The following is a 17729-nucleotide window of genomic DNA, read 5'->3' on the forward strand; positions in this document are numbered from 1 at the left end:
TTTCCATCTTCCAATATCCCCTTCCAATCCTCCCGAGGGTTTATCCTTGCCCCGTTGTGTGTTAAGGGGCCGTAAGGGCATAATCCAGCCCAGCCAGGCAGCAGAGCCAGAGGCCTGGGAGGTGAACTGACCAGGCCCCACAGGGAGAGCACAGCTCTCTTAGAAGACAAATGTACAGTGCTGGGGGATGGGGGTTTGGTTAACTACAGTGAGTGGAAAAAGGACAGGCGGCCCCAGCGTCACATTGCGTGCCAGCCCCGGGGCACAGCGGCGAGAAGGGCTGAGATCTTGCCTGCCCTATTTCAAATCTTTACCCAAGTAAAGCAAAGCTCTGGCCATGAGCAACTGTTGCCCTCCGCCTCGTGCTGTGTGAGCTGCAGAGCTGCTCCACTCGCCTGCTGCGCTGTGCAGAGATGGGCAAGAGGGCCAGGCGCTCACAGGCTGGGCTGAGCTGGGTCAGGAGCTTTGTCCTGCTCTCAGAAATAAACAGAGGGGAGGCTTGAAAAGCTGAGACATTTATTGTTAGTGGCCAGGTGGCCATTCCACTCCCACTGCGTCCCCGTAACGTTGAGGACAGAGCTCAGTCAAGGGCTGAACAGAAACACAAGCACTCGACCCTGGCACCGGAAATCCCTTCCGCCGGCAGTGTACAGCTGCCCGTCCCACTCACCATCGCTCGGCTGCAGAGGAGTACCTGTCTTCTGGACTCGGCTGCAGTGCCCAGGGGAGGCAACAGCTGTGCACACCGAGGACAAGTCCAACAAAAGCGCTTGGGAACATTCTCAACCGCACAAGTCCCTGCCACAGCCAGCGGAGACTGGAGCAGCACAACACCAGGCAGCTCCTGAGGGTGTTTGCTCCGAAGTACCAGGGCCTGACTGGCTGAGTAATGACAGTCTGGGACGGTTCAACCAGTGGCTAGGCCCAGGCGGAGATGCCGTGAACACAGCCAGTGCCCACAGCGCATTTCTTGCAGGCTGCCCCGGGCTGGGTACATTCTAGGGCATGCAGCTGCCTTGAAACACTGGACAAGAAGCGACGAGAGGTTGAGCGCGCCCGGAGAGGTGAGTGTCCTGCCACAGCCGGCGGGCGCTGGTGGAGCCCCAGTGCCTGTCAGTCTGTGCTGCTGCAACGCAGCCCCCACCATGCCGTCGCCCCTTCCCCTCAGTCCTCCTCTTTGACCTTCTTCTTCTTCTTCTTCTTCTTCTTCTCGGGCTGGGCGGGCTCTTCCTGGGCCAGTTTCTTTTGCTTCTTGGGCAAGGGCTCTTCTTCCAGCCCGTTCTCCTCCAGCCGCTTCTTCCTCTTCTTCTTGGGCTCGGGCTCGTTCTCCTGAAGCAGAGAGTGGGGTTAGAGGCACACGGGAGTGCAGGGGAGCACGGCCTGTGCTAACAGGACAGTTCCGGCATTACCTGGGCTGCAACGTCCTGGCAGGGGCCGTGTCTGGCCACCTGGGTGGGCGATGCAGCCGCTAGGTGGAAACACATGGTTCTATGGGCCTGAGCCCTAGAGACTGAAGCCCTGCGGATCCACGCACTGCCATGGATGGCAGCGGCTGCCAGCCAGGCTGGCTGTGGTCCCCTTTGCCCATTTCAGCTGCCACATGGGAACAAACTTGGTCACAGCCACTGTTCCCTTTGTTTTCCCTCACTCACGGCGACGTCCAGGACCTGCTGCCCTGCCTGGGGATAACTGGACTTTGGTATTCCTCCCACACCCAGTCATCGAGGAGGGTCTGAAATGTGACAGACAGTGGCCGTTCAGTCACACGCTGTCCCAGTGGCAGACCCTGAGTGCCCCAAGTTTGGGACATCCCCTCAGCAGCCAGGATTCTGGGCCTCCAGGAGGTGCAGCCATTGGAAGGAGACTTGCCCCCCCACTCTCCCCGTCTCCCATTCCCTGGGGAGGCAGGACACGCACCTATGAGCAGGCTGTGCTAACTCACTGGGGCTCCAGCAGCTCAGCTTGCATTTGCTCTAGTCCTCAGACTTCATGGCAGATCAGTAACAGGGAGGTCAGCCGGAGTCTGCATAGCGCCGAGGTGCAGAAGCTATACTCCCCCCACGGGGAGACAGCTCCGGAGGGTAGTTACACCATGGCACGGATTAAAGCATGCAGGAAAGGAGCACGTAACGAGGTCTGTGCAATCGGGGGCATTTGTTTGGGGGTCTCAGGTACGTGGGGCTCAGAAAAGTAGAGTCATCTTTTCCCAGGACCCAAGAGAGCCTCTTTCAGAGCTGCAGCCCGGCTGAGAAACTCTGTGGAGCTGAGGCCCAGGGCCCACTGCTCCCACCGCTCAACTCTTTCTAGAGCCGCCTGCCTCTGTCCCCAGTGCTGCCCTTCGCTGCTGCACGCAGGATCAGAAATGAAGAGTTGAAACTCCATCCTTCCAACTCCCTAGGCAGGCAGTGGACGTGCCCCTCACTCCCCACCTGAGCCCCCTTCTCTCCCTCTGCCGGGCGAGACTTGGGACGGGACCTGTTTGCATCACACAGGTCATGACAAACACCCGTATCTTTAGAGGACGGGTCCAGGGCCGGCCTGCAGCCAGCTAGGCCCGATTCGGGTTCTTTACCTCTACCTCCAGGGTTGTCTCCAGCACCGAGTTCTCTGCTTCCTCAGCAGCTGCTGCCGCTGCCAAGGCTTCCAGCCGCTTCTTCTCCCGCTTCTTCTTTTTCTTTTCTTTCTTCTTGATTACGGCAGCCACCTCAGTAGCCTGGCAGAGGGACAACAGGCTCCATCAGCGCTGACAGATACAGGCCGTCGCCCAGCCCAGGTGACCCCCTAACAGGGCAGCCTAGCTCCCCACTCCCCCGCCAGGTACTGGGAGCAGGGGGCGGATCAGCCTCATTAAATCAGTTTTTGCCTCCACCAATTGGTCAGGCAGGAGATTTCACATCATGTCCAGCACCCCCGCCAGGAGCCCTGCAGCAGCCTCAGACCCACCCCCAGCCTCTCACCTCCACCATGGCCTCCTTCATGACATCCAGATTCTTGCGGGGAGGCTCTCCTGTCTCGTAGAAGGCCAGGCGCTCCTCCACCTGCTCCCGGAGCTTGTCCCCAAAGACACTGGTTGGGACATCTGCAGAGAGGGGGCGATGTGAACGACAGGCTGCCAGCTACAGCAAAGCCCACCCCCCAACCACCCCATCAACTCCCAGCGCCAGGGCCCATCCCTGCCACACAGCTGGCAGCACACAATTCCCAGCCCGAGCCGGCTTTGCTCAGAAAACACTTGTCACCATTCACTGAGTGAAATGCTGTTGACGAAAAATATTCCCATCATTGCAGGAGCCGCCGGGGTGTGCGTGACTGACACTCCACTGGCCTCAGTGCCTCACTGCTCTGTGAGAGGCAGCGCCAGGCAGGACCAGCCCACGCCCTCCCCCCGCAGGGCGCAGGTCAGAGCAGTACCCGAGAAGCAGTCTATCCTGGAGGCGATGGTGCACTTGTTGGCCAGGTAGCGGGAGATGCGCCCCTTGTTCCGGGCAGCCGCTCGCCCGATGAAGGTGGAGTGGAAGATCAGCCCGTACTTCGGGGTGTTGCCGCGAGTCTTCAAGGCCCTGCAACGAGCCTGGGAGTGAGGCTTGCTTTGGAGCCCTGACCGTGCTGGGGATGGTGACGGCCTCCGGCCAGTGCCCCAATCAAACCCCTTGGCCATGGTGAGTGCTGCAGCCCCCCAGCACTCAGGGGTGTGAATGCACCAGTACAGGAGTATCGCTGGCCTGAAAGCCGGCACTCCACTGGCTACCCGGCTCTGCTCCCTCCTACACACAGGGAGGCAGTGAATCACGGCTAACGCACTAGCTTCCCATACTCTAAGAGACGGCGGCCTCAGGGGCATCTCACTCCCCACACGCAGACTGGCAGATGCCTCCAGGACAGGAAGAGAAGACGACCAGCTTTCACTGGGACCAGAATGCAACTGCCAGGCACCCTGGAGCTGGAGCTGCACTAACTATGGATGCCTGGGGGGAGCCATGGTCCACCAATACATGAGAGAGCGTCTGCTGTGCAGCTAGGGCCTCACCCCTTCTCCTCCCGAGTCAGATCCACCTAACAGCCGGGCCTGAAATCCAGCCAGGTGCTGCCCACATCCCTGCTAGCCCGGCCTGGCTGGTATTAGTGTTTGCAAGGCTCTACCAGTCACTCCACACCCACCCGCCACCTGAGATCAGAACAGCTAACCTGCCGCATGGGCCCCTTGACACAGACCCAGCACCAGGCACCCAAAGTTCAGCAAGACGGAAGGGAAAGCCTCGGTGGTCGCTCAGAGACTGGGGCTGGTTTGTCACTCACGCATGCGGCCGTGTCTGGCCAACGTGTCGAGCCCAGCGGCCCAGGAGCCTGCCATCACTACGACCACCCTGCAGCTGTACCTGAAAAGGGCCTTCTCTGCCCCCAGGATCTGCACCGTCGAGGCTGGGTACTTGGCCAGGTTCGTAAGGCTGCCTGCGTGGGAGATCAGACGGGCGCCCACCTGCAGAGAAGCAAAGGAGACAAGCAGGATGGCAAGAGAGGCTCTACAGTCCAGCTGCTTAGACTCCAGGCCCCAGCATGCAATGCTGCATTCAGTGCCACTTGGGCACGGCCCACTGGCCAGTTTGGGCCCCAGCTGGTACAGGAGGCTCCCAGGGCACGGATCAGCAGTGACCGGTCTCAGCACAGAGCTCAGTGGATTGACAGATTCACACTAGCAACATCATTTCTGTGGCCTGGAGAGCACCCTCCACAGCTCCCCGCAGCCAGCCCAGGGGCACTCACCACTTCCCCGATGAGGGCGGACAGGCTGGGAGCCACCTGGCTCATCTTGGAGCGGAGGTACTCCTGCAGGCCCGTGCGGTACTCGGACAGCGAGATCACCCGGCTGGAGAAGCTCTCGATGTTGATGAGGTCAATGGGGGAGATATCCATCCCTGCAGAGAAGGTGTCGCACACTACAAGAGCTGCCACTAGGCCAGGGCCGCCACGGGGGGGCGCTGCAACCCAGGAACTGCCACCGCAAGAAAAGCAGCAGGACACAGTCCTGAGCCTCCATTAACAGCAGCCAGCACCAGCCTACCGGGGTGGGGAGGGAATCCCTCCCTTGGCCCCCGCCCATCAGCCTCGGGGCAGCTTATCACCTAATGAAGAAGGAAGTGGTCAGATAATATGGGCAGCCCAGAGCAGCTGTGCGCTGCGCTCCCCTCCCAGCCCTGCCTCCTCCTCCAGGGTCGTGTCAACCTATTCATCACAAGTGCATGGACCCTGGTGCCTGCACTAGAGACCCCCTCCCCCCGAAGCGCACAGACCCTGGTGCCCACGCTAGAGACTCTGCCCCTCCCCCCCCCGAGCGCACAGACCCTGGCGGATGCGATTACAAGTGTCACTGACCCATGGATGAACGGGAGGCGTCCAGAATGGCCTGGGCCTTGGCACTGTCCATCACAATCTCCTCCAGCGCCTCCAGATTCTCCTCACTCAGCTCCTTGCGGTTCCCGATGCACTTGGCCAGGCGGCAGTAGGTGTAGTTGTCGCTCACGATCTTGATCAGCTCTGGGAAGTGATACCCGTACCACTCTCTGCAGGAGGCCAGAGGGGAGCAGTCAGTCAGGGACAGAGGACCACGGTCTGGGCCCCACGCACACAACCAGCACTGGCATGGACCTGCCATCTCCCCCCGACAGACGTGTCTCCCTGCTAACAAGACAGCCAAGGTCACGGGCTCCCTGGCTGGGGTGTACGCAGGGCAGATGCTTTTCCTCCTCTTTCTGTGCAGTCAGCGCTGAGAGCTGCGCTGCCTGCGGTAAGCATTGGGAGGGGACAACGCACGTTCTCTACACTAACCCTTGCCCTCAGCGCAGGTCTCGCAGTCTGAGGGGGAAGTGCCCTCTGCAGACAGGCTACATCACGCAGAGCTGTCCCCGGCCCAAGCCACCAACCCATGCTGCGGCCCTGTGGCTGACGCCGCTCAGAGGACAGCCCTCACCTGACACGCATGGAGAAGGTGTTGATGTCCTTGTCCAGCTGGTCCAGCAGGCTGATGGACTGGATGATCATGTTGTCAACTCTGTTGACGTTGAATTTCACTTTGGCTCGTGAGTAGCTGTGCCCCAGGCCCAGCTGGGCCTTGGAAGCCGACTGGGCAGTGAGGCCCTTCACCAGGGTGTGGAAGTGCAGGCGGATCCCTGCGTACACAGAATCTCTATGGTGAGCACGGAGCCCCTCCCTCCCTGCCAGCAGCACCATCACTGTCCGTCCCGTCCCGTCCCCTCCCCCCCATGACAAGCCAAAGACGGAGGGGGAGTGAGGGCAGCCTGGAGTGAGCACTGGGGTCCCCTTAGTATCTCAGCACTTCACCTCCCACACACCCGCAGGGCACTGGGGGCCCGACCCACGTCTCATCCCCCTGGGGGGCCCGTTTCCCCCATGCCTCACGGCTCTCTGCACAGCACATGCCATTCCTGGCGCCAAGGAGCCTGTGGCGGGATCCAGGCCTCCTAGAGCACCCCCTTTCGTCTCACCTCGCGTGATCTCTGCCACAACCCCCCCAGTCTGGCACTGGTAACCCAGCTCCTCTTGGATAGCAGCCCCAATTTTGGCATCGCTGACTCCCAGCGACGCTTTCTTCTTCTTGGCCGGCATGTTGGTCTCGAGGAGCAGCTTGAGGTCTTCATGGAGAATCCCTGCCCAGGAAGAGGGAGAAGTTAATGGGTCGGGCAGCTACAGGGCGCCAATGGGAGCAGAGGGGACAGTGTGCAGGAATGAGAGGGGGCGGCAGGCCCAGCCACCTGCCTCCAAGTCCACACGGGCCCAAAGGCCACCAGCAGCCAGGCCAGCCTCACCTTCCGAGATGGCATTGACGTTCTCCAAGGCACTCTGGGCGGATTTGAATGGGGAAAAGGCCACCAGTTTGACGATGCTATGGAACTTGCCGACGTTCAGGATGCTCTCCTCCACCTGGAATGGGCCACAGGGAAGCGAGTGAGCATCACGCAGGGCCAGCCGGGACCGCAGTCCCAGTGTGGGGCCCAACAACCCACACAGACCAGCCCTGACCACGCACTGCTTCTCTGTAAGAGCAGGAAGCTGCAGAGATGCCTTAGAAACGCTGCACGCTGGGACCTGCAGCCTGCACCGGCTGTAACAAAGCATGGTCCGTAACTTGCTCCCGGTAAGCACGTTGGGGGCAGCACAGCGGCAGACACCGCCCCACCCTCCGCCGGCAGCATGAGCATCCTCAGCCCAGCCCAACAGGCCAGGCGCGCCCGAGCGCTCAGAGCCAAGGCGACATCACTGCGTTCAGCGGATTGACAGATTCGGGAGGCTCATCACGGCACTGCAGGGAGCGGAGAGTGTGACCCACCTGCCCCACAGGCCGGAGATTCAGCCCACTGCTGGGTTCACACACGGCCCAAAGCACCTCACTTTCCTCATGAAGCCAGAGGCCTTGCTGGGGACAAGCACAGGCCCGGCCATCCGGGGCGCCACAGAACCGCGCCTGGGCTTGCAGGATGCGGTCGGACACGGCTGGTGTCTCTGCCCCGCGCCGGGATCCAGCCCTGCCGGCTTCCCCCACCCCACCCCGGCCCTGTACACACCCGGGGGAGAGGGAAACTCCCCTTGGGCCGGGCACCAAGGTGCGGCCAGGAGCAAACGTCCGCGGCCCGGCCCGGCCCGGGATGGGGCTGATCACGGAGACGCTGTAACGCCCGCGGCCTGTCCAGCCTGGGGACACGGGCAGCCCCGCCACGCACGTGGGTGGGTGGGAGGCGCCCAGCGCAGCTCCCCCGGCCCTGGCAGCGGCTCCAGCAGCCCGGGCCCGAGGCGGGGCGGCAGCCCGAGCAGAACCGGGCCGGGAGCGCTCCGGGGCAAGCCCCGCCCCGATCCGCCCGCCGGTGTCCGGGTCCCCCCCCCGCGGCCGGGCCGCGCAGCGCACCTGCGGCAGCAGCAGGCTGATCTCCTCCGCCTCCCGCACGGACAGCAGCGCGTAGCCGGCCGCGTGCTCGAACAGCACGTGCAGCAGCACCTGCGGGGGCACCGGGCGGGTTAGGGTGAGCGCGCCACAGACCCAGCCCCCCCGCGCCCGTCCCCCCCCCTCAGCCCAGCCCAGCCCAGCCCCGCGCGCGCCAGCCCCGCCTCCCTCCCTCCCTCCCGGCCGGGCCGGGCCCCGGCCGGGCCGGGCCCGATCCAGGCCGCAGGACCCCGCGACCCCCGCCCGGGCTCCGCGGCGCCGCCCCCGCCGAGGATGGGCTCGGATGGGCCGCGCGGGCCGCTCACCATCGCGCCGGGCTCCGGCCGCCTCGGCGCCCCCTCAGCCCCCTCCTCGCGAGACTCGCGTTCCCTCAGACAGAGACCCGCCGGAACCGGAAACCCACCCCTCCGCCAATCGGAGCCCGCCCTTCCCTGGCCCGCCAATCAGGCAGCGAGAAGGCCGGCGCGGCCCGCCCCCCCTCAGACAGACTCCGCCCAGCCGGAAAGAAGGAGCGCGGCGGTCGGCTCCCGCGTGAGCGACCGCCCCGCTGTCACGTGACCGCCGCGTGCTGCTGGGCCCCGGCCGGGGGGGGAGTCTCGCTCGTGCCAGGCCCGCCCCGGGGGGGGGGGGGGTTCATGGCCAGGCGCCTCCCCCGCACCTGTGCAGCTACGCGCCCCCGGCCGAGGACCCCCAACGTCGCGGGACCTCCTCGTCACCCCCCCCCCGCGCTGGCGGAAGTGGCCATGTATCAGAGTGTACCTCAGGGGTACGCCGGACACAGGCAGGGGGTACCCGGGAAAGCGGGGTGACGGGGAGGCAGGCGGCAGCTGCTGACTTCTGAGGAGCCGGGCGGCAGCCCCCACTTCCCAGCTCCCAGCAGGGAGGCGTGTGCAGCCCCCCGCTGTCGGGGAAGGCTCCTGGCAGCTCCCTGCTGCCTAGGGGGGCCCAGCTCCCCCATGGGAGCCCCTGGCAGCCTCCTGCATTTCACAGCTGGGTGCGCAGCTGGTGGCAGCCACCCGCGCAGGGCTCCAAGCCCAGGGACAGCCCCCAGCGCCCCAGCTTGAAGACAGGCAGCTGCCACCTGCCCCCAGCCCTGGGTCCCAGCCAGTGCGGAAGCCTCCTCTGCCCCTTGGACAAAGGGATCAGGGAGACTGAGGCGAAGGTGGAATCACGACAGCTTGGCCGGCAGATTGCTCTGACTTGTAACCTTCATGTCTCTGTATGACGCCCAGGACTAATCGTGCAGCATTCCACCTGATTCATCAATCCTACTCGGGTGTGAACACACACTTGGTGTCAGTGGAAATAGGTGCTGGGTGCTTTAGTCCCTGGGCAGGAGTCTCTCTCCGTGGCCTGTCTGGGCAGAGCGGACGGTGCCCAGAGGCTGGGGCGGAGGTGCTGAGAACCAAGCTGAGGGGAGCGTGAGGCTTTCAAAGGCTGGGGAGTCCAAGGCACTTGTCCCATGGAGCCGTGACAACGTGCAAACAGCTAGAGGTTTAAAAACCAATTCAGTCTCTCAGAAGCAGGACACCATGAAGAGAATTGGTGGCCCCCTGGACCAGGTGACTAGGGCGAGGCAGCAATCTAGTAGGATCAGGCCGCTGCAGAGATGCTCCATTGGTACATCCACCTGCACCAGGCAGGATGTTGGGAAGATGGACAGAGCCAGGCCCACAGCTGAAGCACTGGCAGGGTGCAGGATCACGGCGCTGAAAATGGCTAACCAACAGTTACAGCGCACCAGGCCCTGACACTGTCACACCAGGGCCCAGGGGAGCTAAAGGAGACCTATAAAGCAACAAATTGGCTTTGTTCCTCTCTGGTTCCCCCCCTCCCCTCTGCTCTACGAGGGTTTATGGGTTTACATTGGTTGATGTCACAAGTGTCGGATCTGGTTTTGCTGCTGTTTCCAGTGAGTTTCAGGGCTCAGCTCTCACCCAGCCAGGCAGGGAGGCTGAATCTTTAACCAGAAGATCTGTTTTCTCAAGTGCTCCTCTGGTGTGTGACTTAAACGTTAACACAACCAGTCACTGCTGTCCTGACCTGCTAGGTCTCCAGACATCCACAGAGGTGCAGCGTTCCGAACGTAAAACAAGCTGATAAAGGTTCTGAGCCCCACACGAACGCTCCCAGCCCCTCCCTCCACAACGCTACCACAAAGGCCCACCCCCGTTTTTGCCTGTGTTGCAGGTCCCCTCGGAGGCTGAGCAGCTACGGACACTGGACTCTCATTCCAATCAGCTAGCCTAACAGAAGGCTGGAGGACAGCCAGTGTCACGCAGCGCCCAGGGAGCTGCTGGGAATTCCAGCCCTAGCTAAGGGCCCAGGCGGGCAGAGCGGAGAATAACCTCACGGCCCCACGCTGGGTTTAAACAGGTTTAGCTTTATTCCTCTCCAGGCTCTGGAGTGCTACCAGGTGGTTACATGAGGGAGGGGAGTCTGCAGCAGCTCACCTACCAACAGCCTCCAAGCTGCTCCTCGCATTCACCAGCCACGAGGGCAGCACGCTCCCTGCAGTGGTAGAACCCAGAGGAAGGGAGGTTTGCAACCAGCAGCTGTTGTGATGGGATTTGAACTCGCTCCGCTGCAGGCATCTGTAGTGTTTAGAGCAGGAAGCCCCCGGGCCCTGTGAAAGGGGGCTCCCGCTGCCCTGTCCCACTAGTGAACCCTGCATGCCTTCAAGCTACGTGACAGGACAGAGAGGTGCATGGCCCGACCTGGCCAGGAGCCCCAACCCCTCAGCACCGCGCAGGGCAGCGCAGGGGGCGTCTCTGGCTGGGCTTCTCTCCAAAGCCCAGTCAGTCGGAGCTGGGAAGGGTTAAACTGCCACTCCCAGCATCACAGCAGAGAGCTGCAGCGTCCGGCCAGCCCACTTATTCCTGTACTCAAATCCCACCTGGAGAGAGGTGGTGCTGCCCCACAGAGCCGGGGCTGGAGAGTGCACCAGGGGCTGAGCGGATCAGAAGCTGTGCGCTCCCTCAACACTGGCTTTTGGCGGGTTGGCACCGTTCGGAGCAGCTGCTGGAGGAGTTTCCATCGGGGAGCGTAACAGTCAGCCCATGCCCTGCCACCTCCATCACTTCCCTGGAGGAGAACAGCAGCTCTCACGGGCATCACACCAGCAGGGGCAGGGAGGGGGAAAGGCAACCTGAGATCCTGGCGGGAACGCACGCGCACACACACACGCACACGCCAAGGTTCTCCCCTGGGGCAGCAGGGGGGAGGCGAGTGGTTTAGAGCCCAGCAGGATGGCGGGAGAGTGGCCTGCTGAGCTGGGTGGGGCAGTGCTCGGTGGGGTCTGGTGTGCAGCACACACAGGTCAGATCCCTGCCAAGCATGGGGCTGGGGGAGGGATTCAGCAGCAGGCGGGGGAGGGGCTGTGCACTGAAAATCAGTCTCTGCGGGGGAGGGGGCACGGGACCGGTCCCTTAGGAGATGAGGCGGCCGTGCAGCTCAGACAGCTGCTCCGGCGTGAGGACCAGCTTGTGCACCTGGCCGTGCCCGGGCTGGCAGGAGAAGGTCACTTTGCCAACGTAAACCGTGTCTTCCTTCTTCTCCTCTTTGGCCTGGAAGAGAAGAGTCAGCGGGGTCAGGGGGCAGCAGGACTAAGGCTGATAAAGGCCGACCCCCCATTACTGGGCGCCAGGAGGGCACTGCATCAGCCACAGGGCCAGCTCCAGCGCGTCACCTGGTTTGTCAGCAGGCCCACCCACCCAGCCAGCTTCCCTGGCTGTGACCCTGGGACCCCCAAACTGCCCATCCGAATCCTGCAGAGCCCGGCAAGGGGCGGGAACTCAGCGCAGACCCTGCTGGGCTGAGGACAGATGCCAGGCCTCGGCGCTCTGGGGAGCGCCTGGTCCGTGACGCTCCCTGGAGAGCAGAGTCTCACCTTCAGGAAGGCCGTGGACGGGAAGGTCGCGAAGGCGGTGGGAACAGTGGCGCCAGGATGCTGCAGGACCGTCTCCTTCATCACTGCATCCTGCGGGGGGAGGGAGAGCAGGGCATCATCCCTTCAGATGTGCCGCAGCACGTACGTGCACAGTGGGGAGCTCCTTGCCTCGCCTCCCAGGGCCGCCAGCTGGCGAGAGCAGCTCCCAGGAAGGGTGGGAGGACAGGGATGGCTAAACCTGCCTTGCCCAAGGCAGAGGTGGTGTCTAAGCAGCTCCACGGGTGGAGTCCCTCCGCCACCCCATTATCTGAGTGCGCAGCACACCGAGGCAGAAGCAGCGCCTAGCACAGAGCACCTGGGAATTCGGGGGCCGGGTTCACCTGGGGCTGTAGCCTACTTTAATCCCAGGCCCAAGGAGACATTTGTTCAACCACAGCAGCACCGCAGGTGTAACCACTAATCCCCCTTAGAACGAGGCTAGCAGGGCTGCGGGTCAGACTGAGAGGCATCTCCAGCGCTGTGCGTTGGGAGCCCAGGGCTGGGATAGCAGGGGGTGCGGGGCACCGGCAGGGCTAGGAGGGAGACACAAGCATGGCCACACAGCCCATGGAAGACCCAGCAGCGCTGGCCGCTCCCTGCTTGTGGCTGTGCCCCACTCACTGCCTTGGCATCTGCCTGGCCGAGGGGTGTGCGCAGACACCTGCGTACCCCGGGGAGCTGCACAGCTGCTGCTTTTACCTTCAGCTTGTCGATGGTGCTGCTCAGGGAGTTCAGGCGGGCTGTCTGCTCCAGCAGCTGGGCTGCCGGGCTTCCTGCTGTGGAAGAAGAGAGAAGGTGAGGGGCTCGAATTCCCCCGAGACATAGTGCTGAGCCAGAAGCGGGCGAGGGGGAGGAACGGCCCCGAGTTGGGGTCAGACAGTGACCTGGGCTAGTCGCGTTCAGCCCCAAGCAGCCTGCAAGCTGTTCAGCCAGGAATCCCATCACTGAAATGCAGCCACCTCTGACTGGAGCACAGCAGCTGCTTAGCAGAGAGGACACTACCCCCAAGATGGGACCGCAATGGAGAATCCTGGATCCAGGTTATCTAAAGGGAATTATGCTGCTGCAGGAAAGTTCCCATCCTGGAGGGCCACTGGAAGCACGAGGGATAGGGCGGCTAAGCCCTTGTCCCACCCGCATCCTCCAGGAGGGGCCCAGGACAGGAGAGGCTGGAGCTGGGGCAGCTCTGCAGCTCAGTGGGACCCTCTCCACACACAGCTCCCAGATCCCCAGGCGAGGGTTACAACGTGGCCGGTTCTTCAGTCCACAGGGAGCTGAGCTCCTGCCCCGAAACCCAGCCCTGACCACCCCAACGCCTCAGCCTGTCTCCCTGACAGAAGGGACACCGGCCAGCAGGTGAGCAGCAGCCATGGGGCGTTTGTGAGGCAGTCCTAGGCCATGCAGAAGGAAACCTAGTGAGCAAACAACAACATGCCCCTCGGGCCTGGCACCTCGCGCTGCACCCGTCTGCCTCCGTGGCACAAAGTGCCAGTGAAAGCAAGGCCACTGGTGCCCAGAAATCACTGGGAGGGATGCCCAGTGCCATCTCGAGGGGAGGCGGGACATGGCCAGCCCTGCCAGGGGCACAGGCGCTGTGGTGGGCTGCACAGCTAAGCATCTCTGGCAGCTTTCTGGTGGACTCTGAATTCTTGGCACCTCTGGGCTCCAGATCTCTGTGTCTCAGGGTTTTCTGTCACCAGCCACCACCCTGGAATATCTGAGTGCAGATACATCGCAGGGAGGGCGCTGGGTGCCTGTCAATCTCTTCACCAAGCCCCAGCGATGTCCAGGGCTGCAGCGACACAGTAATGGACACCTCCAGTGGGAAACAGAAGCTGGTAGGTGTTGAAGTAACAAGCAAAAATCTCCAGCCTGCTTCCCCTGATCTGATCTGCAAAAGGCTGCTTTGCCTGCTCCCCACCCCCGGTCATTGCCACCCCTTGTGGAATTGTCTGAATCAGAGCGGACGCAGTGAGGCAATGGGGTTACGTGCTGCAGCACGACCGCCAGAGGGGCTTTGCAATAATGCAGACGGACAGCCTGTGCTACGCCCCGGAGACAGTCACCACATCCTGGAGAGGACAGCGACCTTCGAAGCCACAGTTCTGTGCTGGGTGTGGGCCAGGAGGAGGGTGCGCCTGCGGGTCCCACGGCCCCGGGACAGTTCGCTAGCACCACAACCCGTCAGAGCAGGGCCCATCCTGGGTGTGGCTGGAAGCTGGAGTCCGGCCTCTGCTGGCTCAGCCTTAGAGCTGCAGGAAGTTCGCTGACAGGCCTGGGCCGAGGTGACCTCCCCTGGGGTCCCAGCCGCCCTGCGGTGCCTGCGAGGAGGAGCTGTGCGCGCAGGACATACCCGACTTCCTGCGCGTGATGTCCACCACCTTGGCGTTGGCGCTCATCTGGTAGAGGGTCTGCAGCAGATGGCTCGTCTTCCTGTACAGGGTGCCCGAGGCCAGCTCCTCCCCCTGCCGCTCTCTGGGGAGGGAGAGCTTCGGAACGTGCAGAGGAGGCAGCGCTGCCAGCTCCATCTTCATCTGGACTCCCTGGAGCACGAAGCAGGACAAGAGCATAACCCGCGGCTCTACTCCAGCCCCAGCCTGCCAGCCAGCCAAGTGATGGGACTTGGAGAGCCAGAGGGGCCTGGCCCGTTTTCTAATCAACACCTCAGGGATACCCAGCCAGCAGCAGAGCCGCACACAGCGTTACGTTACCCTCTGTCTGGGGGAGTCAAGACCTTCCCTCCCACTCACCCCAGGGCAAACTGCAGGATCCCAGGGGAGCGGAGACCTGGCCTCTCGCCCTGAGAAGCTGCTTTTCATTTAACTCACCCCCAGTTCAAGCAAAGAACAGGAGCTTTCCTCCCAGAACAGAGCCAGGGTCCCTGGAGCGTGGGACAGCTGGTCTGGTCTGGTGCCCGTGCTGAATGGCACAGAGGAGGGAGTGGCCCCCCCCCCACATCCAGCACTGGGAGAGTGGGACTCACCCTGGAACCTGGTGGTGAAGGGGATGGGAAGGAAAGGGAGCAGCAGCAGGAGGCATGGGAGCCTTCGGCATTTTACCCTTGCGAGTGGGCCTGCAAATGCCCCTCGTACAGCGGAGAGTCCGACATGCCTCTGAGTTTGTTAGCGATTTGCTTCAGTAATGCCCTGCAGCAGTGAGGGCCACAGGTTAACGGTACAGTCCCTTTGCATTCCACACGTGGCCCTTCGCTCCTATGACCAGGAGCCCAGTCAACCAGTCGCCTCTAGGCGAGCACTATCGCTCCAGACTAACCATCTCAGGCTGCGATCTGTCTGGGTCCCCTTCCTCCAGCCACGTGCACTGCCCTTCTCCGGCTTCCCCTCTGGGCAGGACCAGCTGGAGTGCAATGGTCCATTCCCTGGTAGCAACTGGGGCGTGTGCAGCCCAGGCCTGGCTGGATAAGCTCCTGGACAGCTCAGTGGTGCAAACCCCAAGAGATGCCCCCAAGGAAGAGGGACCCCTCACCTTGAGCCGGTTGTTCTCAGTTTTGAGGTGCTCAATGGACAGCCTCATGGCATCGATCTGTTGGAGAAGAAGAGGCGAGTCCTTCACCTGGACAGGGCCTGAGCCACCCACCATGACCTGGCCAGCGCTGACACCTGCAAACAAGGCGAGAACATGAATGGTCAAAGGAGACTAACGAGTTGGCCAGCAGGGTCCAGAAGCAGCCAGGCAGGTCCATGGCAGCCGGCACTGTCTGCACATGCCCGCGTCAGGCTGCAAGATGAGAGGTGGAGGAGCAGGAACGACCCATGCACAGGTCCTGGCCAGGGCACAGCCGTCAATCATGCAGCTGAAGGTGGGAGAGCCCTGGCAGTGCCCTGGTGTCGACCCCATGCAAATACCTAGCAAGCCAGGCTGCCCAGCGACCTGAAACAACGCACGGCAGGGGCCACGCGTCGCAGGCCAGGATCCCACCCTGCAGAGCAGCCTCTTGTCTTCGCAGCAGAGGCTGGTACTGCCCATTCCCGGCACAGCCTGGCATTACCAGAGAGGGGCTGTGGCCCAGCATTTCCCCCGGTGCAACCAGAGCTCAGGGCACCTTTGAGAATCCATCTCCCCTCTGATGAAATCACTGGTTCCCCAGCTGTTTCCTGCCCTGGCTCCTGATTCTTGGACACTGGGTTAGCTGCAGGGTTTTATAGCAGTTAACACACCTGCACTGGAGCAGGATCCATCACCTCACGCTCCACCTCGTATTCCCAAAGCAAACCTGGTCCCGATGTCGACAGTACCCGCCCCCCTTCTCGCATGCACTGGGGCTGCCCTCGTGGGGCCTACAGAGGCTCAGAGAATGAATGTGCTGGAGCGCAGGCTGGTATGCCGTACTGTACCTCTCTGCTGTTCCTCTGCAGTGCGAGGGGGGGAGGCAAGCACAGGAGAGACAAGAAGCAGAATTAAAAGCAGAGGAGCAAGACTCGAACGCAGCTATCGCCAGAGCCGCCATTGTAAAAACGGCCCCGTCTTGCCCAGTAGATCTGTTCCCTGCACAAGTCACAGCCCAGTCTGCTGACTCTTACTCTAGGGATCCTCCCACAGGCCACATGGCCCTGGGAGAAGGAGCTGGATTCTGCCCAGCTCACGTACTTCCTGCTGCAGAACCTGCATGATGGTGGGGGCGCAAGGCCAGATACCCCGGGCTGAGTCAGCCGTGCGGGCAGTTTCCAAAACAACACAGTGTCACTGGAGCAAATCTGGCAGGGCAAACACGCAGCCCACGACACCACTCTTAGAACAGCTGCCTCTTCGGACGGATTCTGAGACCTGCTGAGCAACTACCACTGCCACTGGCTCAGCACGCTCCGGATCCGGCCTGCAGGGAGCACGCGGCAGCCACCGATGTCCGTGTGAAGCACAGGCAGAGAAGGAAAAAGATTCAGAGCTCCAGGAATTCAAGAGAAATGAGCTAGAGCTGTGAGCGCAAGGAAGCGGGACACAGGACGCTGCTTTCCCAGCTCTGCCACCAACTCACTCTGGGGCCTTGCAAAAGTCCCTTCGCTGTCCTGTACCTCAGCTCCCCCTGCTGCAAACCGGGGACCCGCCCTCCCTGGCTGGTGCACGGTGAGCATTGATCAGTGGGATCTGGGCTGTGTTCTAGAGAGGACAAGGGCTCCTGCTGCGATATGCACAGCCAACAGCTACCAGGACAACGCATCAACACCGCCTTTCCACTCGCACACGACACTGAGCAACGGTTACTGCAACTCGGGGAGGAAAACGGGCTGCAATCCTCCACAGCCAGCAAGCCTAGTAGGCAGAGGCATTTCACGGACAATCACACGGCGCCCTGAGAAGGTAGCGTGTCAGGAGGACACCAGGCAGCCTGGATACAACTGTAGGCGTTAGCACTGAGGTGCTACCCACTGCGTGGAGCCAGGACCAGGAGTCCAGACTTGCTAACACGTTCCCGGGCTCTGTGGCGCGCCAGCTGCTGGACAGTCTCATTGGCTAGTTACAGGGGCCTAGAGCCTGGGCCCCTGCTTTGAAAAGCAGGCAGCTGCATGCTCAGAATCACGGCTCAGGCTTTACCCGGGGCCTAGAGCCAGTGGGCAGAGCCTGCAGCGAACACAGCCCAGGCATTCTTCATGGCCCTTGCTAGCCCCACCTCACTACTGCACTCAGCGGTTCACACCGAGTGGAGAGTGACTCAGCAGGGCCGGATGCTGAGCGCCCTACGCAGCTCAGGCTGAGGGCCTTGGCCGTCCGCCTCTTCCCTGGAGCTGCTGCTGAACTCCAGTAGAGTCTGTGTGGAAAGGAGCAAACCACTGCCTGGCCGCCTGCCTGCCCTGGCTGGAGAGGTGTGTGCAGCTGCTGTGCTTCTCCACCAGC

At 62.3% G+C, this 17729-nt stretch overlaps 2 protein-coding genes and 3 non-coding genes across 5 annotated transcripts in view; all 5 read right to left on the bottom strand.

Moving 5' to 3' along the window:
- Positions 1 to 499: 499 nt before the first annotated feature.
- On the bottom strand, positions 500 to 8368 carry NOP56 (NOP56 ribonucleoprotein). Its single transcript, XM_067533582.1, has 12 exons — positions 8257 to 8368; positions 7916 to 8005; positions 6822 to 6936; positions 6501 to 6662; positions 5966 to 6164; positions 5371 to 5558; positions 4762 to 4913; positions 4377 to 4477; positions 3412 to 3560; positions 2958 to 3079; positions 2573 to 2713; positions 500 to 1329 (listed from the first exon to the last, which is right to left on the bottom strand). Exons 1-12 carry the CDS (start codon positions 8257 to 8259, stop codon positions 1165 to 1167), a joined length of 1587 nt encoding a protein of 528 aa, XP_067389683.1. The 5' UTR covers positions 8260 to 8368; the 3' UTR covers positions 500 to 1164.
- On the bottom strand, positions 2836 to 2904 carry LOC137143719 (small nucleolar RNA SNORD57). Its single transcript, XR_010917246.1, has one exon. It is a non-coding gene; the product is annotated as a small nucleolar RNA SNORD57 (small nucleolar RNA).
- On the bottom strand, positions 3218 to 3288 carry LOC137143721 (small nucleolar RNA SNORD56). The gene has a single exon (XR_010917247.1). It is a non-coding gene; the product is annotated as a small nucleolar RNA SNORD56 (small nucleolar RNA).
- On the bottom strand, positions 5664 to 5799 carry LOC137143722 (small nucleolar RNA SNORA51). The gene has a single exon (XR_010917248.1). It is a non-coding gene; the product is annotated as a small nucleolar RNA SNORA51 (small nucleolar RNA).
- A 1870-nt stretch (positions 8369 to 10238) lies between the features above and the next one.
- The window catches only part of DCTN1 (dynactin subunit 1), a 129610-nt gene continuing 122119 nt past the window's right edge, over positions 10239 to 17729 (bottom strand). The window contains 8 exon segments of the mRNA XM_067533554.1: positions 10239 to 11329; positions 11331 to 11397; positions 11400 to 11517; positions 11841 to 11930; positions 12579 to 12655; positions 14233 to 14422; positions 15366 to 15499; positions 16235 to 16249. Coding sequence (XP_067389655.1) covers positions 11185 to 11329; positions 11331 to 11397; positions 11400 to 11517; positions 11841 to 11930; positions 12579 to 12655; positions 14233 to 14422; positions 15366 to 15499; positions 16235 to 16249 — 836 coding nt within the window. The 3' untranslated portion in view covers positions 10239 to 11184.

This window comes from Emydura macquarii, unplaced genomic scaffold, assembly GCF_026122565.2.
Source record: "Emydura macquarii macquarii isolate MOO-44397 ecotype Brisbane River unplaced genomic scaffold, CSIRO-AGI_Emac_v2 contig_3345, whole genome shotgun sequence".
Lineage (NCBI taxonomy): Eukaryota > Metazoa > Chordata > Testudines > Chelidae > Emydura > Emydura macquarii.